Source organism: Octodon degus, unplaced genomic scaffold (genome assembly GCF_000260255.1).
Source record: "Octodon degus isolate 3935 unplaced genomic scaffold, OctDeg1.0 scaffold00005, whole genome shotgun sequence".
NCBI classification, from domain to species: Eukaryota; Metazoa; Chordata; class Mammalia; order Rodentia; family Octodontidae; genus Octodon; species Octodon degus.
In genome coordinates this window covers 23949632-23970790 of record NW_004524581.1, presented here as the reverse complement: position 1 = coordinate 23970790, position 21159 = coordinate 23949632, and the positions used below count along the sequence as shown (strand labels likewise).

The following is a 21159-nucleotide window of genomic DNA, read 5'->3' as shown; positions in this document are numbered from 1 at the left end:
AGGCTGCCTACAGTAAAGAACAAACAGACCTGGGCAAGAGCAAATATAAGTCAGAAGATCAAAAACTTAAATTGGTACATTATGTTGTATACAAGTGATACTTAAAACATACCTCAAGACTTAAAGAGCAAAGACAAAATAAATAACAAAAACAGGGAAGTAAGGTTAAAAAAAAAATACAGACAGCAGATGCTAAGATTCCTGCCAGTGACAGTAGCTGACTCTTGCTGCAGGTATGTGCCCTAAAAACAATTTCTCTTTAGATGCCTTCAAGGAGATTGTGTCCTTGGTAATGACTACACTATGTACAGTAATAATTTTCCTGTGGGTGTGGTAGTGCGTGATTGTAATTCCAGCCACCTGGGAGGCTGAAGCAGAAGGATGGCAAAGTTTGAGCCCAGCCTGCACAACTTAGCAACTTAGTAAGCTTTTGTTTAAAAATACAGAAGGGCTGGGGCTCAATCCACGGTACCATTTAAGACAATAAACAAATCCCCTGCCCACAAAAAAGCTTCACCAAGACCATTTCTGTACATCCCAAATGTCAGCCTGGCTGAACGTTCCTGTAGCAGGAGAAAGGGAGGTGAACATCAGAAGCCAAGGAACCACTTGGAGGCTCAGATGTCACCAGGATAAAGAACTCACCACAGGGCCAGCCAGATAGCTCAGGGACTAAAACACCTGCTTAGGCAGACAAGGACCAGTGTTCAATCCCGGCCATGGCATGCCATGCCATGCTGGCCTAGTGACCAAGATTGGGTGTGGTGGCGTGAGCCTATAATCCCAGCACTTGGGAGGCTGAAAACAGGAGGATCACTACAATTCTGATCTGTATAGTGAGACCCTGTACTAAAAATACATTAAAAAAAAAAACCACCACAAATCCTGGTGCAGTTTCAAGCTCAAGCTCAGCCACTCTCCCGAGCTGTGAGGGCTGCAGAAAGCTTAGGCATGGGGTACAGAACTGACTCCCCACTGTGACTAATCATGCTAAGCTCCCAGTGGCTCTGAACTCAATCCTTATCCCAGCCTAGCTAATAAACAAAACTGCAAAATTGCTGCCAGTGCATTCCTGGATGTGTTGCTGAGTTCCACGGAGCAGAGGTCACTCTCTGGGCCACAGCTCCCAGGGTCTCCGTCATTTTTCTTGTTGTTGAGACAAGGTCTCACTATGTATTTCAAGCCGGTCTCGAACTTATAGCCATCTTCCTACCTTAGGCCCGGTGCTGGAATTACAGGTGAGCACCACCACACCCTGCTTGTCCCTCGCCACTTAGCCTCAACACCCCTCAAGTATAACCGGGCACATGGCTACCCAGACCAGGGTATACCTTTCACCCCAGCGTGGCCACAAGAATTTAAGCACTGCAGGTCATATAGCCTTTAAAAAAAGTAATGCTAGCCGGGCACACATGAAGTCTCAGGACTCTGGGAGGCTGAGGAAGGAGGACCATAACCTCAAGCCCAGCCTTGGCAACTTAACAGTTTAGCAAGACCCTGTCTCAAAATAAAGTATTTTAAAAGGCCTGGGGATGTAGCTCAGTTGGAAAGCTATGGCTTCAATCTCTAGCACTAGAGAAAAAAAAAAGAAAGAAGGGAGGAGCAAGGAGGGGAGGGGAAAGGAGAAGAGGGGAGAGGAAGCAAGCTTTTGTTTCCACAGTGGAATGCAGACACGGAGCTTATATGTCTATACTGACCTTGTGGGTGAGGACAACATCCTAGGCGTGGGGGAATAAGAAAAAAAGAGTACCTGAGGACCCTGCGTAACTAAATCTGCCTTGGCCTCATGATGACCTCTGAACTATCAACAAGAGAAGTGCAACTTCTGTCTAGTGAGAAGCCAAGTCCTTTTCATTCTGTTAAAATAATTTGACCTGTGGGTCATATAATTCACAACCAAAGGGAAAGATGTCAGGAGAGCTCAAAGGACTCAGGCCACACCCCTGGAAAGTCAGTTCTCCCAGGATCACTACAGCCTATAGGTCACAAAACCAGAGCCACACATGCAGTGGAGCACAGCATGGCCCTTAGGCCCAGGCCAAACCCTGAAAGTTGGGGCAGGGACACTCTGTCCTACCTTTGCCCTACAGCAGCAGAGGTCCAAGTATCTCCATGCTTCCTAATTACTGCTCTTAAGGACAGGCCAAATCTGGTAGAGCAGCTGCTGGAGGCTCCTACTGCAGGCTTGGGCGGAAGTGGGGAAGGGAGGGAGTGCAGAGCTCAGAACGCAGGCACAGCTGAGACGCAGAGGGAGAGGAGCTGCCACGTCTCTCTGGTCCTGGCATCCAGGGCCCTGGTGTGGCTCAGCTGGCACCTGCCAGTTGCTACCGAATCCCAGCCACTGGCACCTGAGGCTGCTTGCGGATCTTGTTGAAGAGTTCCATGTATTGGACCATGGTGTCTGCTGGGCCATAGACGGTGTCATGTCTGTTCCCAAACACTGCAGGAGCCCCCGGCGTGTGGCTGCCTAGAAAGCTCTGCAGGAACTCGAGCAGCAGGCTCCAGCAGTCACTAGCCACCACACAGGGGCCATACTCCACCTGGGACCAAGGGGACAGAGAGGAAGGTGAGCAAGGCAAGGACAAGGGCTGCTTGTGCCACCTTCTTCAGGCCTCAGCCAAAAGATTGTAGTGGAGCCTACAATCCCTGCACTTGGGAGACTGAGGCAGGAAGATCCCTGAGAGCTCAGGGACAGCTTAGGCTACATAAACAAGTTCAAGGCCAGGCTGAACTATACAATGAAACCCTGCCTGAGGATGTAACTCAGTAGCACAGTGCCTACCTAGCAAGTAGGAGGCCCGAAGGGGGGGAAAAAAAAACCCCACCAAAATTAAAAAAGACAAGGGCTGGCTAGATAGCTCAGTGGATTAAAGCACCTGCTTAGGCAGATGCAGGAACCAGGGCTTGATTCCCACCCCCACCCCACCAGGCAAGTGTTGTGCCGGCCCCAGAGTGTGCTGAGACAGTGATTGAGACTGGGTGTGGCAGCATGCACCTGTAATCCCAGCACTTGGGTGGCTAAAAACAGGAGGATCACTATGAGTCTGATCTGTGTAGTGAGATCCTGTAGACTATGTACTAAATACATTTTTTTAAAAAAAGACATCCCTTCTTGCACAGTGTTGCTCTAGAGGAAAGACTCAACTGACATAGCCCGCAGCTTTCCCACTGGCATCTCTAACGTTCTCCTCCTGACACTGGGCTTGCCCACAGCCCCAGAAGCAGATCCCAGGACTGAGCCATCCTGAATGACATTTGAAGAAAGCTCAGGGAAATTCTGAGAGAAAAGAAAAGGTCGGAAAAGAGAAGGGGCAGGGGGAGGGAAGGAAGAAGGGAGAAAAGGAAGGATAAAAGAAGAAACAAAGTAAATTAAAAGTGGGGGGCTGGCGAGATAGCTCAGCAGACAAGCGCCTGGTTAGGTAAGCACAGGGTCCTTGGTTCGATCCCTAGCAACACATGCCACGCTGGCCCTACTCCTGGGCACATTGAGCTAGCCACCAAGGACAAGTGTGGTGACACATGCCTGTAATCCCAGCCATGGGGAGGCCCAAAACAGGAGGATCACTGTGAGTGTATAGTGAGACCCTGTGCCAAATACATAAAAACAAAGGGCCTGCCAGATAGCTCAGCAGACTAAAGCACCTGCTTAGGCAGGCGCAGGGACCGGGGTTCAAGCCCCCTTGTGCCCCCGGCCTGGTCTCAGGGCACACTAAGATGGGGATTAAGACTGGACAGAGGTCCAAGGACACACACACACAGGTTTCCTCATGCTTTCTCCTCATTTTTCACAGAAGGGCAGCCACAAGGAAATGTAGCAGAGAAACTGTGGCGTATGTATTATTTACCTGCTGAAACCGTGGAGCATGATGGGGAATTCCAGGGCTCAGCAAGTCCAGGCACACCATAACTGACGTGGCTTAGGATACCTCAGTCCGAAAATTCCTGAGCAGAAACTTCCCCCAGGTCCTCTGGCTCTTTCCACTCACCATCCCTAGGTGTCTTCTGCTTTAACCCCTAACACTGAAGCCTCTAATCACAGTCAGGAGGGCTCTCACCACCTGAATTCCTAAAGCCACTGTGCCTCTTGCCTCTTTTATGGTGCTTCTTAGACAAATTTCAAAAATTGTGTGGCACTAGGTGTGGTGGTACACACCTGTCACCCCAGCACACAGGGAAGCAGAAGCAGGAGGATCGCAAGCTCGAGCCTCGCTCGGGCAATTTAGTGAATTAATGAGACTCTATCTCAAACTAAAAAATTAGAAGGGCTGGGGAGTAGCACAGGGTGAAGGCCCTAGGTTCAATCCCCAGTACTAGAAAAAGAAATCACTCTTGTGTTTCAGCCTTGCTCATATGATAAATGATTTTTTAAGACAGGCCTTGTATGATTACAAAGTTCATACAGTGCTGGGGAAGGTGGCATGGTGTGGACTTTCACTGACCTCAAAATTAGCACTGCCACTCTCCCTCTTTGCCTCTCATATGAGAGAAAGCCAACAGTACACCAAGAGGTAAGACACATTTCTGCCTCACATCCTGCACAAGCAACACAGGTATGTGAGTGAATGAGGCAAAAGCGCGCCTTGAGTCCTCCTTGGAAGGGCTGGCCAGTCTTCCACTCTGAACTCTCTTCCCTCTGGGACTACCCATCCCTCTCCAGCAATCCATGCTTCCTTCATGGTCTACTTGGTGTGAGCCACTTTCCCTTCCCGTCCTGGGCTAGGGATGAAAAGAATGATTAAAGAAAGGACAAGTATCCTGAAAAGGAGGCCCAGGTGCTCAGGAGCCAAGGACCAGGCAGGCATCCATCCAGGCCAATCTGAACTGAGCAGGAGTGGGGAACCTTGCTGTGGTACTGGGAAATGAACCAGGGATGCTCTACCACTGGGTGGTATCTTTAGCTTTCACCTTTCTTTTGAGTCAGGATCTCACTAAATGGCCGAGATGAGATTCAAACTTTGGCACTTCCTGCCTTAGCCTCTCTTAGTGCAGGAATTATAGGCTGGAGCCACCACAACCCCTGGCTAGGACCAGATCTTCAGAGCCCTTTGCAGACCCGCCCCCTGTGCACCCTGCCCTGGCTCCCCAAAGTCTTACCTCTACGGAGATGCCACGCGCACTGGGACCCATTGTGACTGTGCCCACCTTCACCAGGAAGTCACAGTACTGGTAGCGGGTGCCCCGGGTCTCAATCTTGCTGGCCTTGGCACTCTGGAAGAAGCCCTTGAGCTTTACCATGAGCACATCAAAGTTGGTATCAGCAGTGAGGCAGGGGCCGTTCTCAAAGAGGGCGAAGCAGCTCAGTGGGTACTCAGAGTTGTGCATCACGTACATCAGCTTCCCAGCCTGACCTGAGGGACAGAGTCCGACACATCACAGGACTGTCACCACACACACTACAGTCATGGGCAGGGAAGAGGGCCAAGGGGCAAATTGTTTCACCTTGGCCATCTGAGAGGGAAGGATCTTGCACTTGAACACCTTTTCCAAAGGTATGAGGACCAGCAGGGTGGGGGGAGCCAGCGCTCTGAGAGGACTGATGACTGCTTCCCTGTTAAGTGTGTGGGGAAGCTGGGAGACGGATGCTTAATTCCAGTGATCACTAGCACACATTTTAGTGTAATACCATATACAAGCTGATAAGTCAAGCAGTACCACTGGGGCAGGTCAGTGAGGCAGCTGTCACTTCTATCCCTCCCTACCTTGGCTCTTCCCTTTAGCTATCTTGGAAAAAGTCTAGAAGCAGCAGGAAAGCAGAGAATGTGACCACAAAGCTGGAAAGGTAGGCCAGTGCCCACCTGTGCTAAGTCTTGCACACTTCCAGGTCTCTGGAAGTTGGGGACTCATCTGAAGGTAAGGGAGGACTCCCTAAAGTATTTAAGAAGTCCAGCAGACCCAGGAGGCAACTGCACTCTACAGCAGAGAGAACTCTGGAGCTGGGCTTGGAAGACCCAGTTCCAAACTGCAGCACAGTTCTTCCAGTTTCTGAGAAAAGAGTTTTCCATTAATTCAGCCCTTTCTATAGGTCTTTTGCAAGAAGGAAGGAAGGCTATATCCACAGAAAGCAAGATTCCTCTAATAAACTCTAGGAGACAAGGTCAGGGATGTAGCTCAGTGGTGCAGCACTTGCCTGGCAAGTGTGATGTCCTCCCATTACGAAGCCCCAGTATGTCCTTAAACCGCCCCACCTCCCCGTGCTCTGCTAGGCCTCAAAGACATCCCAGGAGAGAACCTAATGCTAGATTTTTTTTTTTTTTTTTGGTCTTTTTTGAGACAGGGTCTCACTATGCAGTTCAGACTGGCTGTGAGCTCACTTTGTAGCCCAGGCTGGTCTCAAACTCACAATGATACTCCTGCCTCAGCCTCTCAAGGCCAGCCTGAACTGCATAGTGAGGGTTTTTTTTTTTTTTTTGTTCCTCGAATGCTTTCAGGGCACTTTTGGCCAGCGGGAGAGTTGTGAGGTTCGAACTCCAGCAACCTGAGGCTGACAGCTTTGTGGAAGCAGCCACTTAAAGGACTGAGCTAGGCCCAGGCCCCCCTGAACTGCATAGTGAGATCCTGTCTTTAAAAAGAAAAAGAAGAAGCAGGAGCTGATTATCTCACAAGGGACAGAGGTAAAAAATGTTCTGAAAGAAGACCAAAAGAACATAAATAAAACAAGTGATCAACTAGGAAAGACAGAAGCCTTCTGTAAGGCAAGAAAGCCCACAGGCTAGGAAGAGACTAAAGTGGGCAGGAGTTAGCAGGGAAACAGGCCTTGCAGGGGTATACGAAGAGAGGGAAGAACTCAGCCACATGGAGCAGAAAGGGTGACATTATGGTAGGAAGAATGTGGCAAGCGAAAGTGGAGAGGACAGCAGGCGTGGGGCCAGCAAGGGACCTTGGGACTTCCCTGACTGCAGACCTTGCCTCTGCTGCCACCTCCTGCACACAGCAGGTGCTGCAGCCTGCAGCCTAGCTCTCCTGCCTACCCGCCTCCAATCAAACCCTGCCCCTTCTCCAGAACCACTTCAAATTAATCCTAAACGGGGCAGGGAAGATAGCTCAGTAAAATAAGCGCTTGCCTGGCAAGCACAAGGGCCTGAGTTCAATTTCCAGTTCCACAAAAAAAAAAATTAATCCTAAGTAAAAAGGTTTCTCAAGAGCCAGGCTTGGGCACATACTTAATCCACACTATGTGGGTCTACAAGTGATGTTATGGTTGAAACTATTTTAAAAGCAACCAAGGTGACTTTTTCAATGAAAAAGGCATTTCCAATTGTGACAGACTTTTCTTAAAAAACAGCCAGGCATAGGGCCGTCCAGATAGCTCAGTGAACTAAAGCGCCTGCTTAGGCAGAGCACAGCAGCTGGGGTTTGATCCCTGGCATGACGTGCTGGCCCCACCTGCAGGGCACACTGAGATGGCAATTGAGACTGGGCTGGGCATGGTGGCACGCACCTGTAATCCCAGCACTTGGGAGGCTGAAAACAGGAGACTCACTATGAGTCCGATCTACATAGTGAGATCCTATAGACCCTATAGACCCTGTCCTAAATACAGAAAACAAAACAAAAAAACCCAGCCAGGCATGGTAGTGTACACCTGTAATCCCAGCACTCAGGAGGCTGAGGCAGAAAGATTGCTGCAAGTTCAAGGCCAGCCTGGACTCTATAATTTAAGAGGCAGTCTGAAATACATAGTGAGACCCTGTCTCAAAAAACCAAAAACCAAACCAAAACTAACAAAAGAAATCACAACAAAGCTCTTTCCTATCGAGCACCAGGTGAAGCAGACCCAGTATTACCATCCCCCTTTCGCTAATGAAGAAAGAGTAGGCCAAGTCCCAGAGCAGCAAGAACTTGTTAGAAAACACTTGGACTTGGGGCAGCCTGTACGCTAACTCTTCTTATGTACGAAAAAGGAAACTTATCTCCCATTTTTTGCCTTGTTTCTTTTTTTTACTGAATCAAATGTATATGTAGCTTTTCATCCTTCTTTAAGCCACTGTGCTTTTTTTTTTTAATGTATTTAGTACAGTGTCTACAGGGTCTCACTACATAGTGATCCTCTTGTTTTCAGCCTCCCAAGCATTGGGATTACAGGCACTTTTCATCCTTCTTGAAAAAACCTACAGAAATGAGTGAAAAGATCCCTTTCTCAGAGACTGGAAGGGGGAGCTGGAGCTAGAAGCCAGACCTTCAGATCCCAGACACCCCCTGCCCCTCCAGTCAGAAACTGGGGTCCAGCTCCGGCGACTTGCACCTTAGAGATCCCTCCTGCTGATGCCAGTATGGCTGCAGAGGAGACCTGAACACCAAGGCACACAGCCCGCAGCCCACAGGTCAGGGGGCGGGGTTCCCACGTTCATTCTCTTTCCCTTTGCCCACTGCGGGTAGTGTGTTCTGCCTCCCCAACCAAGCTATAGCTTCTGGAGTGCTTTCTTTCCCAAGGGCTCTTGTCATTATCTCCTAACTGTGTCATCCTTCCTATCAAAGGGAACAGTGCAACATTACCAGACAGGAAAGACAGCACAGCTCTGCACTGCCACTTATTAAACTGCATGCCACTTCCTTTCGAAGGGTTTTGTATGTATTGTGCATAATTAGCAACTGACTTCCATGTACTCAGCACCACACGGGGCTCTCTCACAGTAACAGTTTACTTTGCTTTAGAGCTAGGAGAACAGTATGGAGAAGAGTCCAAAAACAAGCACTTCAGTAGAAGCAGTTTACAAGTACAGGGTTGGAAGAACAGAAAAGCTCAGCAGGATGATGAAGTAACACAAAGATTAGCCCAGAAGCTGCTCCGCCCTTAGGGCTGGAAGGAGAAAGAAAAGCAGAGCCAGGAATGAGGGCTTCTGAGCAGGAACCAGAGCCAGGAGGGAGACGCAGCTCGGCCGAAGCAAACTGACAGGGATACGGTGGCTCCTCCTCTTCCTGCGCATCCATCTTCCCCTGTGTCTCTCACTGACTAAAGGGAACGAGAAGGGCCTGTCAATGCTGTGAGTGGGGCAGTGCGGGAGTGGAGCTAAGGGAAACAGCCACACATCAGCGTGGGACCTGCCTACCGCTACTGGAGGTATGCCTGGGCCCAGCCCACAGGCATCTGCCTCCATGAACAAAGCCTCTGTATCATGAAACTGTCCTAGGCCATGATACTGCGGAGCCAAGGCTAAGAGAATAAGGTTCCCCAACACATATGCAAAGATCCGCTTTCCCTTTTTGTCATCACAGCTATCATATACGGCTCTTATCACTCTAGCCTGAAAACCCAGAAGTTGACGCATCAGTCAAGGGCATGCTCATGAGTCGGGAACACTGGCCAGATGTGGGAAACAGGAGCCTTCACACAGAAGACCTACAGATGCTAAAGCTCAGAGAGAACCACATACAACGAGTCCAGGGTCTCAGAGGAGCGCGATGGTACAGTCTGGCACTCCCAGCGCTCAGGAGCTGAAAACAGGACTGTTTCAAGTCTGAGGCCAGCCAGAGCTAATTAGTGAGTTCAAGTTCAGCCTGACCTACACAGCAAGACCCTGTCTCAAAACAACAAAAATGAAACAAAAAATTGGGGGACTTAATCAAGTCTTCAAACTTCAGAGCATACAAGGACTATCCAGGGAGCTTAAAATGTAGATTACGACATCTGGACACAACTGATGAGCAGGGGCAGAAAGATGCACCTTTAGCAAGCAACCTAGGTGTCCTGATGCAGCTTTTCAATAAGTCTTTGAAAAACACTGCCTTTTATTTTTTTGAAACAAAGTGTCACTATGTAGTTCAGGCTGACCACAAACTGGAGTCTGTCCCCCTCCCTCAGCCTGCTAAGAGCTGGGATTATAGGTATGCACTGACAAACCTGACAAAAACTCTGCTTTAGGAGTTCAAATTAGGGCTGGGGAGATGGCTCAGTGGAATAAGCGTTTCCCTGGCAAGCGCAAGGGCCTGATTCCGCAAAAAAAAAAAGTTCAAGTTGCACAAAAGAAAATCTGAGGCTGGGGGATAGCTCAGTGGCGTAAGCGCCTGCCTCACAAGCACAAGGTCCCGAGTTCCATCCCTGGTACAAAATAAACCAAAACGAGCAAACAAAAAAACCAATCTAACCCAAACTGTTTGGGCTGACATAGGTTTAATACCTGGGTTCTGGTGAAGGTGTTATAGATCTCTCCCTATCTCATATGACGTGTACAGCCAACTCATCAAGATGTATGCATTAAATGTGTGCAACTGCTTATACCTTAATTATACCTAAAGCTTTTCTAAAAGTTCCAGCTGTAAAACAACCACAATAGCTCCTAAGAGATAAAGCACTAAGCAATGAACTCAGAAATCTATCTAGCCCGTTCAGCATGGTGGCACATACCTATAATCCCAGCACTCACAAGGTTGAGGCAGGAGGATCGCTGTGAGTTCAAGGCCAGCGTGGTATTACTACACAGTAGGACCCTTATTTAAAAAAAATAAAGGACCCATCCAGTCACATGTTCAAAACACCGCCTTTATCAGAAAAGACAGATGCCAGTGGACATGAATGTCCATGAAGACCATTCCCACAGCCACCCACAGGTCCACCTCACTGACCTTGGCTGCCCAGAGTGGAAGCAGCTGTGTGGTAAGTCTCGCAGTCCACACAAAACGTTCCCTGCTTCTCGGCCCCCAGCACCTCCAGCTTCCGGGTGAGGAGCTCCACTGTCTGCTGGACACTCTTGCCCTCAGCCACGGGCATCTGGGACACACTGGAAAGCAAAGCACCAAGTCGAGGGTGTCCAGAGACACGTGCACTGCCTGAGCCACTTGCTTGTGCCTTGAATGATGGCTCTGCAGGGACATGAACCTTGACCCTGCCCCTTAAGGACAAGTAAACAGAAACCTTGTCCTGAGAGCCCCTCCGAGAACCAAAGCATTGCTCTCAAGACTTGTCCTCCAAAGCAAGGAACACCCTTCCACACCAGCACCTCCCAGACGTGGGATGTACCACAGCGTTCAAGTGAAGATTCCAGATGGTACAGCGTGAGCACTCAATAAGAAAGGGAAGCGGCTTCAGCGCCCTCTTCAGTGGAGGTGGAGCTCGGAGGCAGTGCGGAGCTCCTGTTTGACAGCATAAAGAAACATCAAGTGACTTTACCTGGGCAAGAGGAGCCTTAGGACACCTGGAACCTCCTTATCTGAATCAAGAATTTGCTAAAAGAGCGGCCAGAGCTGTTCATCCAGGGAGACAGCGTGCATCCAGGAATTCTGGTGCTGATTAATGACGCTGACTGGCAACTCCTGGGTGAGCTGGGCTACCAGCTGCAGGGCCAGGACACTGTCCTCCTCATCTCTACTCTGCCCGGGCCCTTTGCAGGGAGAGATCAGAGCAGTCAGGTAGTCCCTTGGGCCCTACTTCTAGGACTCCCTGGCCCCCCTCAGCTGCTTTCTTCCCTGTTCTGTCCCTTGTGCTCTCTCCAGGCAGAAATCAGGTGCTAAAAATAAGCCTTTCTTAGCACATTAGCAGGGAAAAGCAGGCAGGGGCTGGAGTCCCCTCTGGTGTATCAGGAATGGAGGGGGCTCTGTGGCCAGGTGACCCCGCTGCCTTCTGCTCCTTGTGCCTCCATCTAAACACTAAGTGAAAAAAAAAAATTAAAAATTAAAAAAAATAAACACTGAGTGACTGCCAACAAGGCGCTCCAGCTCCAGAGACATCTTGCGGGGAAGACAGATGAGCCTGAAGACCTGAAGGTGGGCCCCCCCTTCCAGAGAACAAGGACTCTTTGCCTCAGTTTCCCCATCTGGACAACAGTGAGCTGTGCCTGTCCCCCACTGATATCATTATGGAACCCCAGCTGGGGTCCCCTATTCAGGGCTGACCGTCTTCCCCCAACCCAGTAGCTGCTCTCCCAGCCATACCCTTCCTCCTCCTGCTCCCCAGCCCTTGACCCTGGCTGGTCCCCCACAGGCCACCAGATGGGCTCCTGAGAGCCTCCCCAGTCTGAGCAGCCCATTCTGCTGGAGGAGGTGGGGAGAAAGGAGCCTGACCGCGGACTGGCCAGCAGAGGCCTGGCACAGGGGTCAGTGTGCCTTACTTGCCTCCTCTGCAACAAGTGAGTGTAGTGTCTGCAACTTGGGGACATGCTTGATGACACAAGTTTGGCTTGCAGGAAGCAGGGTGGGGGACAGGCAGCATCTGGTAGGCAGAGTGGTTTGCCCCTCCTTCCTCCACCCCTTCTGGAAGTGTGGGGGCCTGGTTGCCTGCAACGGCTGGCCTTAGGCAAATAAAAGGCTAGGTTGCTCACTCGCCTTGCTAAGAGCTGCATCTGTACAGATGGGTGATGCCTACCCCCTTTCAGGGCCTCTGGGACATCTCCCCACCCCTACCCCCATTTTGTGCTAGGGTTCTCTGCTGCCTTCCACCCAAAGGGCCCCAAGGCTGTGGTCCTGCAGGGGTGTCTAGAGAAGGAGGTGCAGGGCCAGCCCAGGCTGACCAGTCTGCATCCAGCACACAGCCCAGCCAGGCTTTGTCCCATTGACACAGAGGGGTCCTCAGCCACCGTGCAGAATAGAGATGAAGAGGACAATGTCCTGGTCCTGCAGCTGGTAGTCCAGCTCACCCACTGTCCTGCGGCCAGTGCCCGAGTCCCCACGCTGGGATTAGCACAGAAGACCCTACTAAACCCCCTTTCCTTCCATAACCTGGAGAGCTTTGTCTGCAGGAGGGAGACCTTAAAAAAGAATTAGGGCACCAACATTATCCTGCCACATCCTAGAATGTTGTTTTTCATTAAACATCAATAATTTAAGGTGGAAAAAAAAAATAAGAAAGGGAAGCCAGGTGTGCTGGCTCATGCCTGTATCATGGGGAGCTAAGGCAAGCAGGTCACAAGTTCAAGCCCAGCCAGCAACTTGACAAGACCCTGTTCAAAAAAAAAAAAAAAAAAAAAATTGGGGGCAGGGGGCTGGCTCAGGATGCCTTCAGGGCATGTCTAGTAAGGCTTGAGGATCTGGGGATCGAACCACAGAAACCTGAGCCAGACTGCTCTGTTTAAGCAGTCACTAAACAACTGAGCTAATGGGCAGGCCCCCAAAATTTTTAAATAACTTTTAAAAAGGCTGGGGATGTAGCTCTGTGCAAAGGCCCTGGGAGCAATCCCCAGTAACTTCAAACTGCAGGGATCCCTTTGCAATTCCTTCAGTTTTTTTTTTTGTTTTGTTTTGTTTTTTTTTCTGGCGGAACGAGGGATTGAAATCAGGCCCTTGCACTTGCCAGGGAAGCGCTTATTCCACTGAGCCATCTCCCCAGCCCCCCTTCAGTTCTGTCTATATCAAGGAGAAATTGCAATCTAGGATTAGAGTGTTTTTACCAACCCTCTGAACCTGAGCTGTCCAGTAGAGTAGCCACAAGCCGTGGGTGGCTGACAGATAATGTACCAGACAGTGTTGCTACGGAACATTTCCATCACATTAAGTTCCAGCCTAGGGCCTAGTAACAAAGCAAAAAGAGGCTCACACTTGTAATCCTGGAGAGAAGAGCAACAGTATTTACAAGAATTTAATCGAAACAACCAAACAAAAAGTTATCAAGGTTTCCTTCTCATTGTGTGGCTTCCGCTTAGAGTGGTAGGTAACAGACATATGTGAAAGGCAGTGTTCTAAGGCCTGTAGATGAATTAATTCTGAATCTTTACAACAGCCCCAATAAAAGTGCTGTACAAACTTACTGCAAAAGAGGAAAGTGAAATACAGAAATGCCTTACCTACTTGCATAAGGACACAGAGTTAATACGTGGTGTAACCAAAACTCAGAACCAGGCAACTCCCTCATGTCCAGGGTCTTAACTACTCCAATATGCTGTCAGAGATGTGGTTGCTTGTTACAGACATAAGGAAAAGCCGGGCGTGGCGGCGCACGCTGCATACTGTTCACGTATATCCCTCGTTCCTCTTCCTCACCCCCTCTGGCTCTGCCTGCAGGTGAGTCCTGCTCCGGAGATCCTACATTCTCAAGTCCCACTCCTGACAGTATTTCAATCTCACGGGCAGGACGATGTACCAAAAAGAAAAGAAATACTAAGAACTGAATTGGATCCTGGGGTAAAATCCCTAACCTGGCGCCTTCCTTTGAGAAAGAAAAAGGGAGAGCCCGCGGTCCTCACAGCGGCCCCCATCCACGCAACCCGAGACCATCTTGCTCCGCTTCCAGCGGCCAGCAGACCTCCGTTCCAATTCTCCTCCCGGACTTACCCCAGACTCCAAAGACCCTCTAAACTCCAAGTCCCGCCCTACAAAAGCCCATGAAGCCCTACCAAGTCACTCCCATGGCGCTGGGCTCGAAGGGTGGCACTATTACACGGTGGAACGCAGGATACTCCGAGCATCCACAGGTAACCGAGCCACTCCCAACACAGAACTCGAGTAAGAGCCCCGGAAATACGTCAAAAACAGAGCGCCGGGTGCGCGCGCATTGGAAGCGGGGCGTGTCTTCCTCGGTGCCACTTAGTGACGTCATCTTCAAGGCCCCACCCCCCCCAACTTTGCGGCCCTGGAAATTGCGACTTCGCCGAGTGACTAAGCTTAGCTTCATAAAGCTTGGAAAGCGTGGCTAGGGATTCCACCACTTAGAAAAGACAACGTTAAAGGTAATAAATTTATCTGAAGTCCCGATTCCCGTTTCAGGACCCGGAGCTCTTGGAGAGGTGGGGCGGCTCCGGTACGTTTCCGACCTCCGAACGCTGGGGGCGCTGTGAACTCTGCGAAGCCTCTTGGACGCTGGGACTTCACCGCGCAAGCGCACTCTTTGAGGCTTTTCGTTGTACCCACGTGTGGACCTTCTCGGTAATTTTTTTGGAGGAAAATGCCCAAGTTCAAGCCGGCCCGCGGGGCCAGGAATCAAGAAAAGCTTGCACCCCTGGCCGAGCAGATCCTGGCTGGGGATGCGGTGCGAGCAGGAGCCCGAGAAAAACGACGGGGTCGCGGCACCGACGAGGAGGAAGAGTACGTGGGCCCCCGGCTGAGCCGGCGGATTCTGCAGCAAGCCCGGCGGCAACAGGAGGAGCTCGAGGCGGAGCACGGGAGTGGGGACCGACCCGCCAGGCCTCGGGAGCGCGCCACGCAGCTGGGTGAGCGCTGGGGCCGGGGGCGAGCGAGGGGGCCGTGAGTAGAACTTAGGGGGCGCCTTATGAGGGGCTTATCCTAGGATTCACTTGGAACGTAAGAGGAGTCCACATTACTCTCTTGGAAAAGTGATCGAATAAATGGGAGCCCGGCCCCGGCCAAGGCCTTTCACGCCCACTCCAAGGTTCAGGCACCCCACGGTCAGGCCCACCGGAAGTGAGCGCTGGCTTTCCTAGTAGTTGTCCGTTGCGCTACAGCTTTTGGAATACCTGCCTGCACATCATGGGAGTATGGCCATTTTCACAATGTTGATTCTTCTTTTGTGTGTGTGTGTGTGTGTGTGTGTGTGTGTGTGTGTGTGTGTGTATTTAGTACAGGGTCTACAGAATCTACAGGTCTCACGATGTAGATTGGACTCATAGTGCTTCTCCTGGTTTAAGCCTCCCAATCGCTGAGATTACAGGCGTGCACCACCATGCCCAGTCTCAATCGAGAAAAACGACGGTGCTGGGAATTTAGGTGGTGTCGGTACAGAAATCAGCGAGATGAACGTGTGTCAGGGTTTAGAACTTGCGATGTAGCCTAGGAGAAAAACAATCGGGCGGTTGCATTCAGAAAAAAAAAAAAAAAAGTATTATTTCAGGAACAAAGAAAGAGATAAAAGACGTTCAGAGTTCTTGGGGAGGGAGTGTTGGCATCGTTCTCCAACTTCATCGTATTTGCGTCATCCTTCGGTGTCATCTTACTTGTCCTAAAACCAGTTTTGGACTCCGTTCAACGCATCTGCTTGGCTACGATGTCTGCTTTCTGAGGCAGCACAGGCCTGTCTCATGGTCACCTGACCTCGGTATCTTTTTGTTCACTCTTTTTTTTCCTCAGCCCTTTTTTTTTTGTTTGTTTTTGTTTCTGTTTTGATTTGGAGTTTTTAGGGCCAGCCATTGTAGCTCAGCAGACTAAAGCACCAGCTTAGGCAGAGCACAGTGGCCGGGTTCGATCCCTGCGTGCCGGGCCCCAGGGCTCGCTAAAACGGCAATTGAGACTGGGCATGGTGGTGCACGCCTGTAATCCCAGCGACTGGGAGGCTTAAAACAGGAGAATCACTGAGTCCAATCTACATAGTGAGACCTGCAGATTCTGTAGACCCTGTACTAAATACAAACACACACACAAAAGAAGAACCAACATGTGAAAATGGCCATACTCCCATGATTTGGGTTTTTTTGTTTTTGAGACAGGGTCTCACTGTGTAGTTTAGTCTGGGCCTTGGAACTCTCTACATAGCCCAGGCTGGCCTCAAACTGAGGTGCTCCTCCTCCCACGGCCTCCCAAATGCTAGAATCACACGCATTCAGCACATCTGTCTGTCCTTGACCTCTTCATAAAAATACCATAGGAGGCTGGCCCAACACTGGGGAGGCCAAGGCAGGAGGCTCACTTGGAGCTGGAGGTCACCCTAGCCTAGGTAGTCCGAGGCCAGCCTGCGCTACAAAGCAAAACCCTATCTCAAAAATTAAAAGATGATCACAGGATTGCATCTTCAGGGCTGTCTTAGATACATTCTGTTCCCTGCTAGTGTTGTCAAGTTTTATGGTGTAAATAGCATCTGCTTGCTATGCTGCATAGTCCAGACTTCATCTCTTCATGAAACCCCCCGCACCATATATTCAGGTACCTATCAATTTGAAGTCTATTATTTATCACAAACTGAACTAGTCAAAACAGAAATCCTGACCTTTTCCACAAGCCTATGCCCCACCTGTCTTTTACCTGTTAGTATGGTAGCCTTGCATTTACTCCGGGCAGAACCTGGGCCTTCTGTCTTTCTCACTCTCTATCTGGTCTGTGAGGACATGACTCTACTTCCCACATCTGCCCACTATCAGACCGCTTCTCACCACCTTGAACATCATCCTGTTCAGGCTACCATGATCCTGACCCTGGATCATTCCAGCGGCTTCCTAATTCGCATACTGTAACCCCTGCAGTCCACTCAGTAACTGGCGATCTGCAGTGACCTGCCTCCGGTATGACTGCTTGTCCTAAGCGCACCTGTATAGGTTTCCTTATTCCTTAAATGTAGAAAGTCAGGGTCTTCACACTGGCTGGTCTTTCTGCCTGGAGTAGGCTGTTCCCATATACCTATAGGGATGCTTCCTCAATTCTTCACTTCAGAGAGGCCTTTCTTCACTTTGGCCATGATATTTGTTTTTTTTTTTTTTTTTCTTTTTTTTTAGAGGGGGAATCCGGGATTGAACTCAGGCCCTTGCGCTTGCCAGGCAAGTGCTTATTCTACTGAGCCATCTCCCCAGTCCCAAAACTGCTCTGTTTATTATACAAACACACAAACTGAAAAGCACTGTGTCATATCAGGCAGGTGGCAGTTCTACACCCAGAATAGAAAGAATGCTTCAAGGATACTGCGACAGATCAGCTTCCCGTGGGAAATGCCCCTTTGCAGGCGAAAGGGGACCCAGCTGTAGCAGTCCAAGCCAGGAATCCCGAGGCACTCCGCAAGGTTGGCTGAGTGATCTGGTGCTGCTCAGGCACGTCAAAACTCAAATTCTAGGGGCTGGTGAGATGGCTCAGTGGTCTAAAGCACCTACTTAGAACAAGCTTAGCAAAGCACAGGGACCGCGGTTCAATCCCCCAGCACCACATGCCAGCCAGCCCTGCTCCCTGGTGGGCTGAGCTGGCCCCCACATAAATAAAATTAAAAAGAAAAAACTCAAATTCTAGAGGACTAGGGCCGGGGAGCTGGCTCAGTGGAATAAGCACTTGCCTGGCAAGCACAGTGGCCTGAGTTCAATCCCCGGTTCCGCAAAAAAAATAAAATAAAATAAAAGAGAAAAAACAGGCTGAAGGGGCCTGCGAGATGGCTCAGTGGAATAAGCGCTTCCCTGGCAAGCGCAAGGGCCTGAGTTCAATCCCCGGTTCCGCAAAAACAAACAAACAAACAAACAAAAAAAAAAACATCTAGAGGACTGAAGGGAAAGAGTTTTTCTGTTTCTACATAGGTGTCATCTGAGGCAGGAACAGAGCTTTTTGCTCAGTCTCTGTCATTTTTGGCAGAGTTTGGTTTTTGTTTGAGGGCTCCATTACTCTTCACTGACTTCTGTAGCTCTATTCACAGTTCCTGAAACCTCTCTGACAGTTTTAGGCAACGCTCGTGGAGCAGTGAACATTTTGCTCACCTCAGCTTCAGCCCCGCCTTAGAGGCCACATGAACCAGGTTCTCTGTTTTCTTTAACAATGGAGATCAGAGTTGCCACCCTGGATTGCACCGGGACCCTGCCTGACTGCCTGTTAGCACTACCGTACCCCACTCGTCTTCACACTCCTGACTTCTCTAGCATTTTTTTCATGGCACTCCTATGTAGTATTTCCTGGGCTTGATCCCCAGCACTGTGCAAGAAAATAAATGCTGAAAGGCTGGGATATTATGTGTGTCTCTACTGATTAGAATATAAACTCTTTAAGGGCAGAATTCCTTGTTCTCACGTATAACACCCATGGCAGAAGTGTTTGCAGGATGGATAGATTAATGAATGGTGGTGAGGGGGTAAGAGTTGAGTCTTTGGGCTGGTGAGATGGCTCAGTGGTCTAAAGCACCTACTTAGAACAAGCTTAGCAAAGCGCAGGGACTGCGGTTCAATCCCCCAGCACCACATGCCAGCCAGCCCCGCCCTTGGTGGGCTGAGCTGGCCACACACACACCACACACACACACACACACACAAATAAATAAATAAATAAATTAAAAAAAAAAAAGTTGAGTCTTAGAGCCTTGCCAGACAAGGCCAACCTCCCAGCAGTGGGAAGCTATTAGAGAGTTTGGAGAGTGGCCCAGATGCATGGTTGTTTCTGGATGGTGCTGATGCTGGCTTTGCCAGGGTTGTTTAGGGTTATTGAGACACTGTATGGCAGAATCAAATAGAGTGCAATAGTGGATTGGATGTAGAAGGCTGGGGCAGAGGACAAGGTAGGACTCCTTCCCAGAGGATGCAGCAAGACGACCCAGGAGAGAAAGCGAATGAGTTTAGTTGATAACCACTGAAACTGGAAGTGCCTGGGCTGATTCAAAAGCAGCTCTCTAGAAGGCACCTAGAATTAGGGCCTGGAGCTAAGAAGGGAAGTGCACCTTTAAGCAATGGGGCTGTTGGTGCGGAGACGAACCGTCTAGCCCCTCTCCCTTGTTTAGCCTTTATCACACTGTCTCACATGGTTGGTGTTCTTCATTTTGTTAGATGTGCTCACACTCGAAGCCAGGGCTCACTCATGCTAAGTATGTGGTCTGCTGAGCTACACCCCCAGCACACCTCTGTGCTAAATGACCCTTCAGGCACTGCGGGTGTGTGACATAGCAGGGAAGAGCACAGTGAAACCCAGACTGCCTGCGCTGGGCGAATCACTGCTGTACTTGAGGGTCCCTCTATAAAGCTGGGTGTGGTAATAGCATCTCCTTGTTTATCAGCCTTAACCAAATAACATACGTACAGAATAGAGTAGTTCTCGCTGCCTCACTGAGGGTGGTATGTTGGACATTATTTACTGACGTTGCTCATTGCTTCATTCGTCACACTTTAAAGCAAGATTGCAAGCCGTGGGGCCAGGAAGCCAGCATGTGCCCCCCCCCCCGTCTTTGCATACATCTGTGTCTGTCCAGAGCATACCAGTCACGCACCACTGTGAAAGTCCGGTTGACTGCAATTCCTCACCCACTCCTTATGTGTTCTTCCACTCCGTGTCCCCTCTTCTAGGGCCAGGAGCACCACAGGATGGATCGGATGAGGAGGACGAGGAGTGGCCCACCCTGGAGAAGGCAGCCAAAATGACGGGGGTCAGCCAACACACAGAGGTGGTTGTAGACCCCGAGGACGAGCGTGCCATTGAAATGTTCATGAACAAGAACCCTCCCGCCAGGTAGCGTTGGGGCCTTGGGAGTAGGACCTGATGGAAAGTCGCTCCAGAGAAGCAGGTGCAGGCAAACACGACTTACAACTTTGGAAAGGCCTGCGATAGCCAGCTGTGGGGGACCGTCTTGGCCAAAGTGGCCTGAACTCCAACTACCCCCCCATTCCAAGTATTCTAGAGCTGCCCCACTACCCAGGCAGACTGCCACAAGGCCTTTTATTTTTTGTCAGGGGAAACCCCTCACCCCATTGCCTTAGGTCACGGTGTGCTATTTCCTTAGGCTGATCTCTTTCATCCCTGAAGTGTGTTTAGTCCAGGACTTCCAATCCTAGCATTAGTGGCATTTGGGACTAAGTAACTGAATACGTGGGTATTTAGCGGAAATCTCTTGACACATACCCTATAGGACCAGTAGCTCTATTCCCTCTAATTGTGATAACCAGAAGTGACTCCAGCGGCTGGGGAGATAACTCAGCGGTCTAAAGAACCTGCCTGGCAAGCTCAAGGACCTGGGTTCCATCCCCAGCACCACATGCTGCACCAAGCCAGTGCTGGGCGGGCTAAGACAGGAGGATCACTATGAGTCTGAGCTGTGTAGAGAGACCCTGTAACAAATAAATAAAAGATTTTTAAAAAGGTAATTCCAGAGACAATGCCAAATGTCTTGGGGGCTCAGAGCTCAGGGTGGGAAGTTGCTTCCAGGTTTTTGTTTTTTGAAACAGGGTCTCAGCTTTGCAATTCAGGCTTTCCTTGAGCTCACTCTGTAGCCCAGGCTAGCCTCAAACTTTTTTTTCCCATAATTTTATTGAAAAACAAATAGCAGTGAAAACAGTTTTAGATCAAATTGGTAGGACAGTTTCAATAATTAACACATTGCGGGGCTGAGGAGATGGCTCAGTGGAATAAGTGCTTCCCTAGCAAGCACGAGGGCCTGAGTTCAATCCCCGGTTCCACAAAAAAAAAAGAAAAAAGCTTTTTGGTTTTTTTTTTGCTCCGAATACCTTCAGGGCATGACGGGCTGGCTTGAGTTGTGGGGAGCAACCCGAGCCTGACTGCTTTGTTGAAGCAGCCACTTAACTGAGCGAAGGGGCAGGCCCCCAAAAAAGAAAAAAGGAAAGAATAATTAACACATTGCATACTGTCTTCGTAGTCGTTATTTGTTGTATAAGATGCAGACATGAC

General features: G+C 49.9%; 2 protein-coding genes across 4 annotated transcripts in view; one reads left to right on the top strand and one right to left on the bottom strand.

Moving 5' to 3' along the window:
- Med20 (mediator complex subunit 20) overlaps positions 1–14381 on the bottom strand; it is a 16746-nt gene extending 2365 nt beyond the window's left edge. Inside the window, exons 1-5 of one of the 3 annotated variants that reach the window (XM_023719979.1) lie at positions 14259–14381; positions 13321–13435; positions 10561–10715; positions 5095–5348; positions 2001–2540 (exon numbers count right to left, since the gene is read on the bottom strand). In XM_023719979.1, the coding sequence (XP_023575747.1) occupies positions 2325–2540; positions 5095–5348; positions 10561–10715; positions 13321–13412 (717 nt within the window). In that variant the 5' untranslated portion in view covers positions 13413–13435; positions 14259–14381 and the 3' untranslated portion in view covers positions 2001–2324. Of the gene's footprint in view, positions 1–2000; positions 2541–5094; positions 5349–10560; positions 10716–13320; positions 13436–14258 lie in introns of those variants that run through there. The other 2 variants (XM_023719983.1, XM_004624149.2) reach the window with 2 other exon arrangements.
- A 109-nt stretch (positions 14382–14490) lies between these two features.
- Positions 14491–21159, top strand: part of Bysl (bystin like) — a 12393-nt gene continuing 5724 nt past the window's right edge. Inside the window, exons 1-2 of the mRNA XM_004624148.2 lie at positions 14491–15071; positions 19824–19986. Of these exons, the coding sequence (XP_004624205.1) occupies positions 14807–15071; positions 19824–19986 (428 nt within the window). The 5' untranslated portion in view covers positions 14491–14806. The remainder of the gene's footprint in view (positions 15072–19823; positions 19987–21159) is intronic.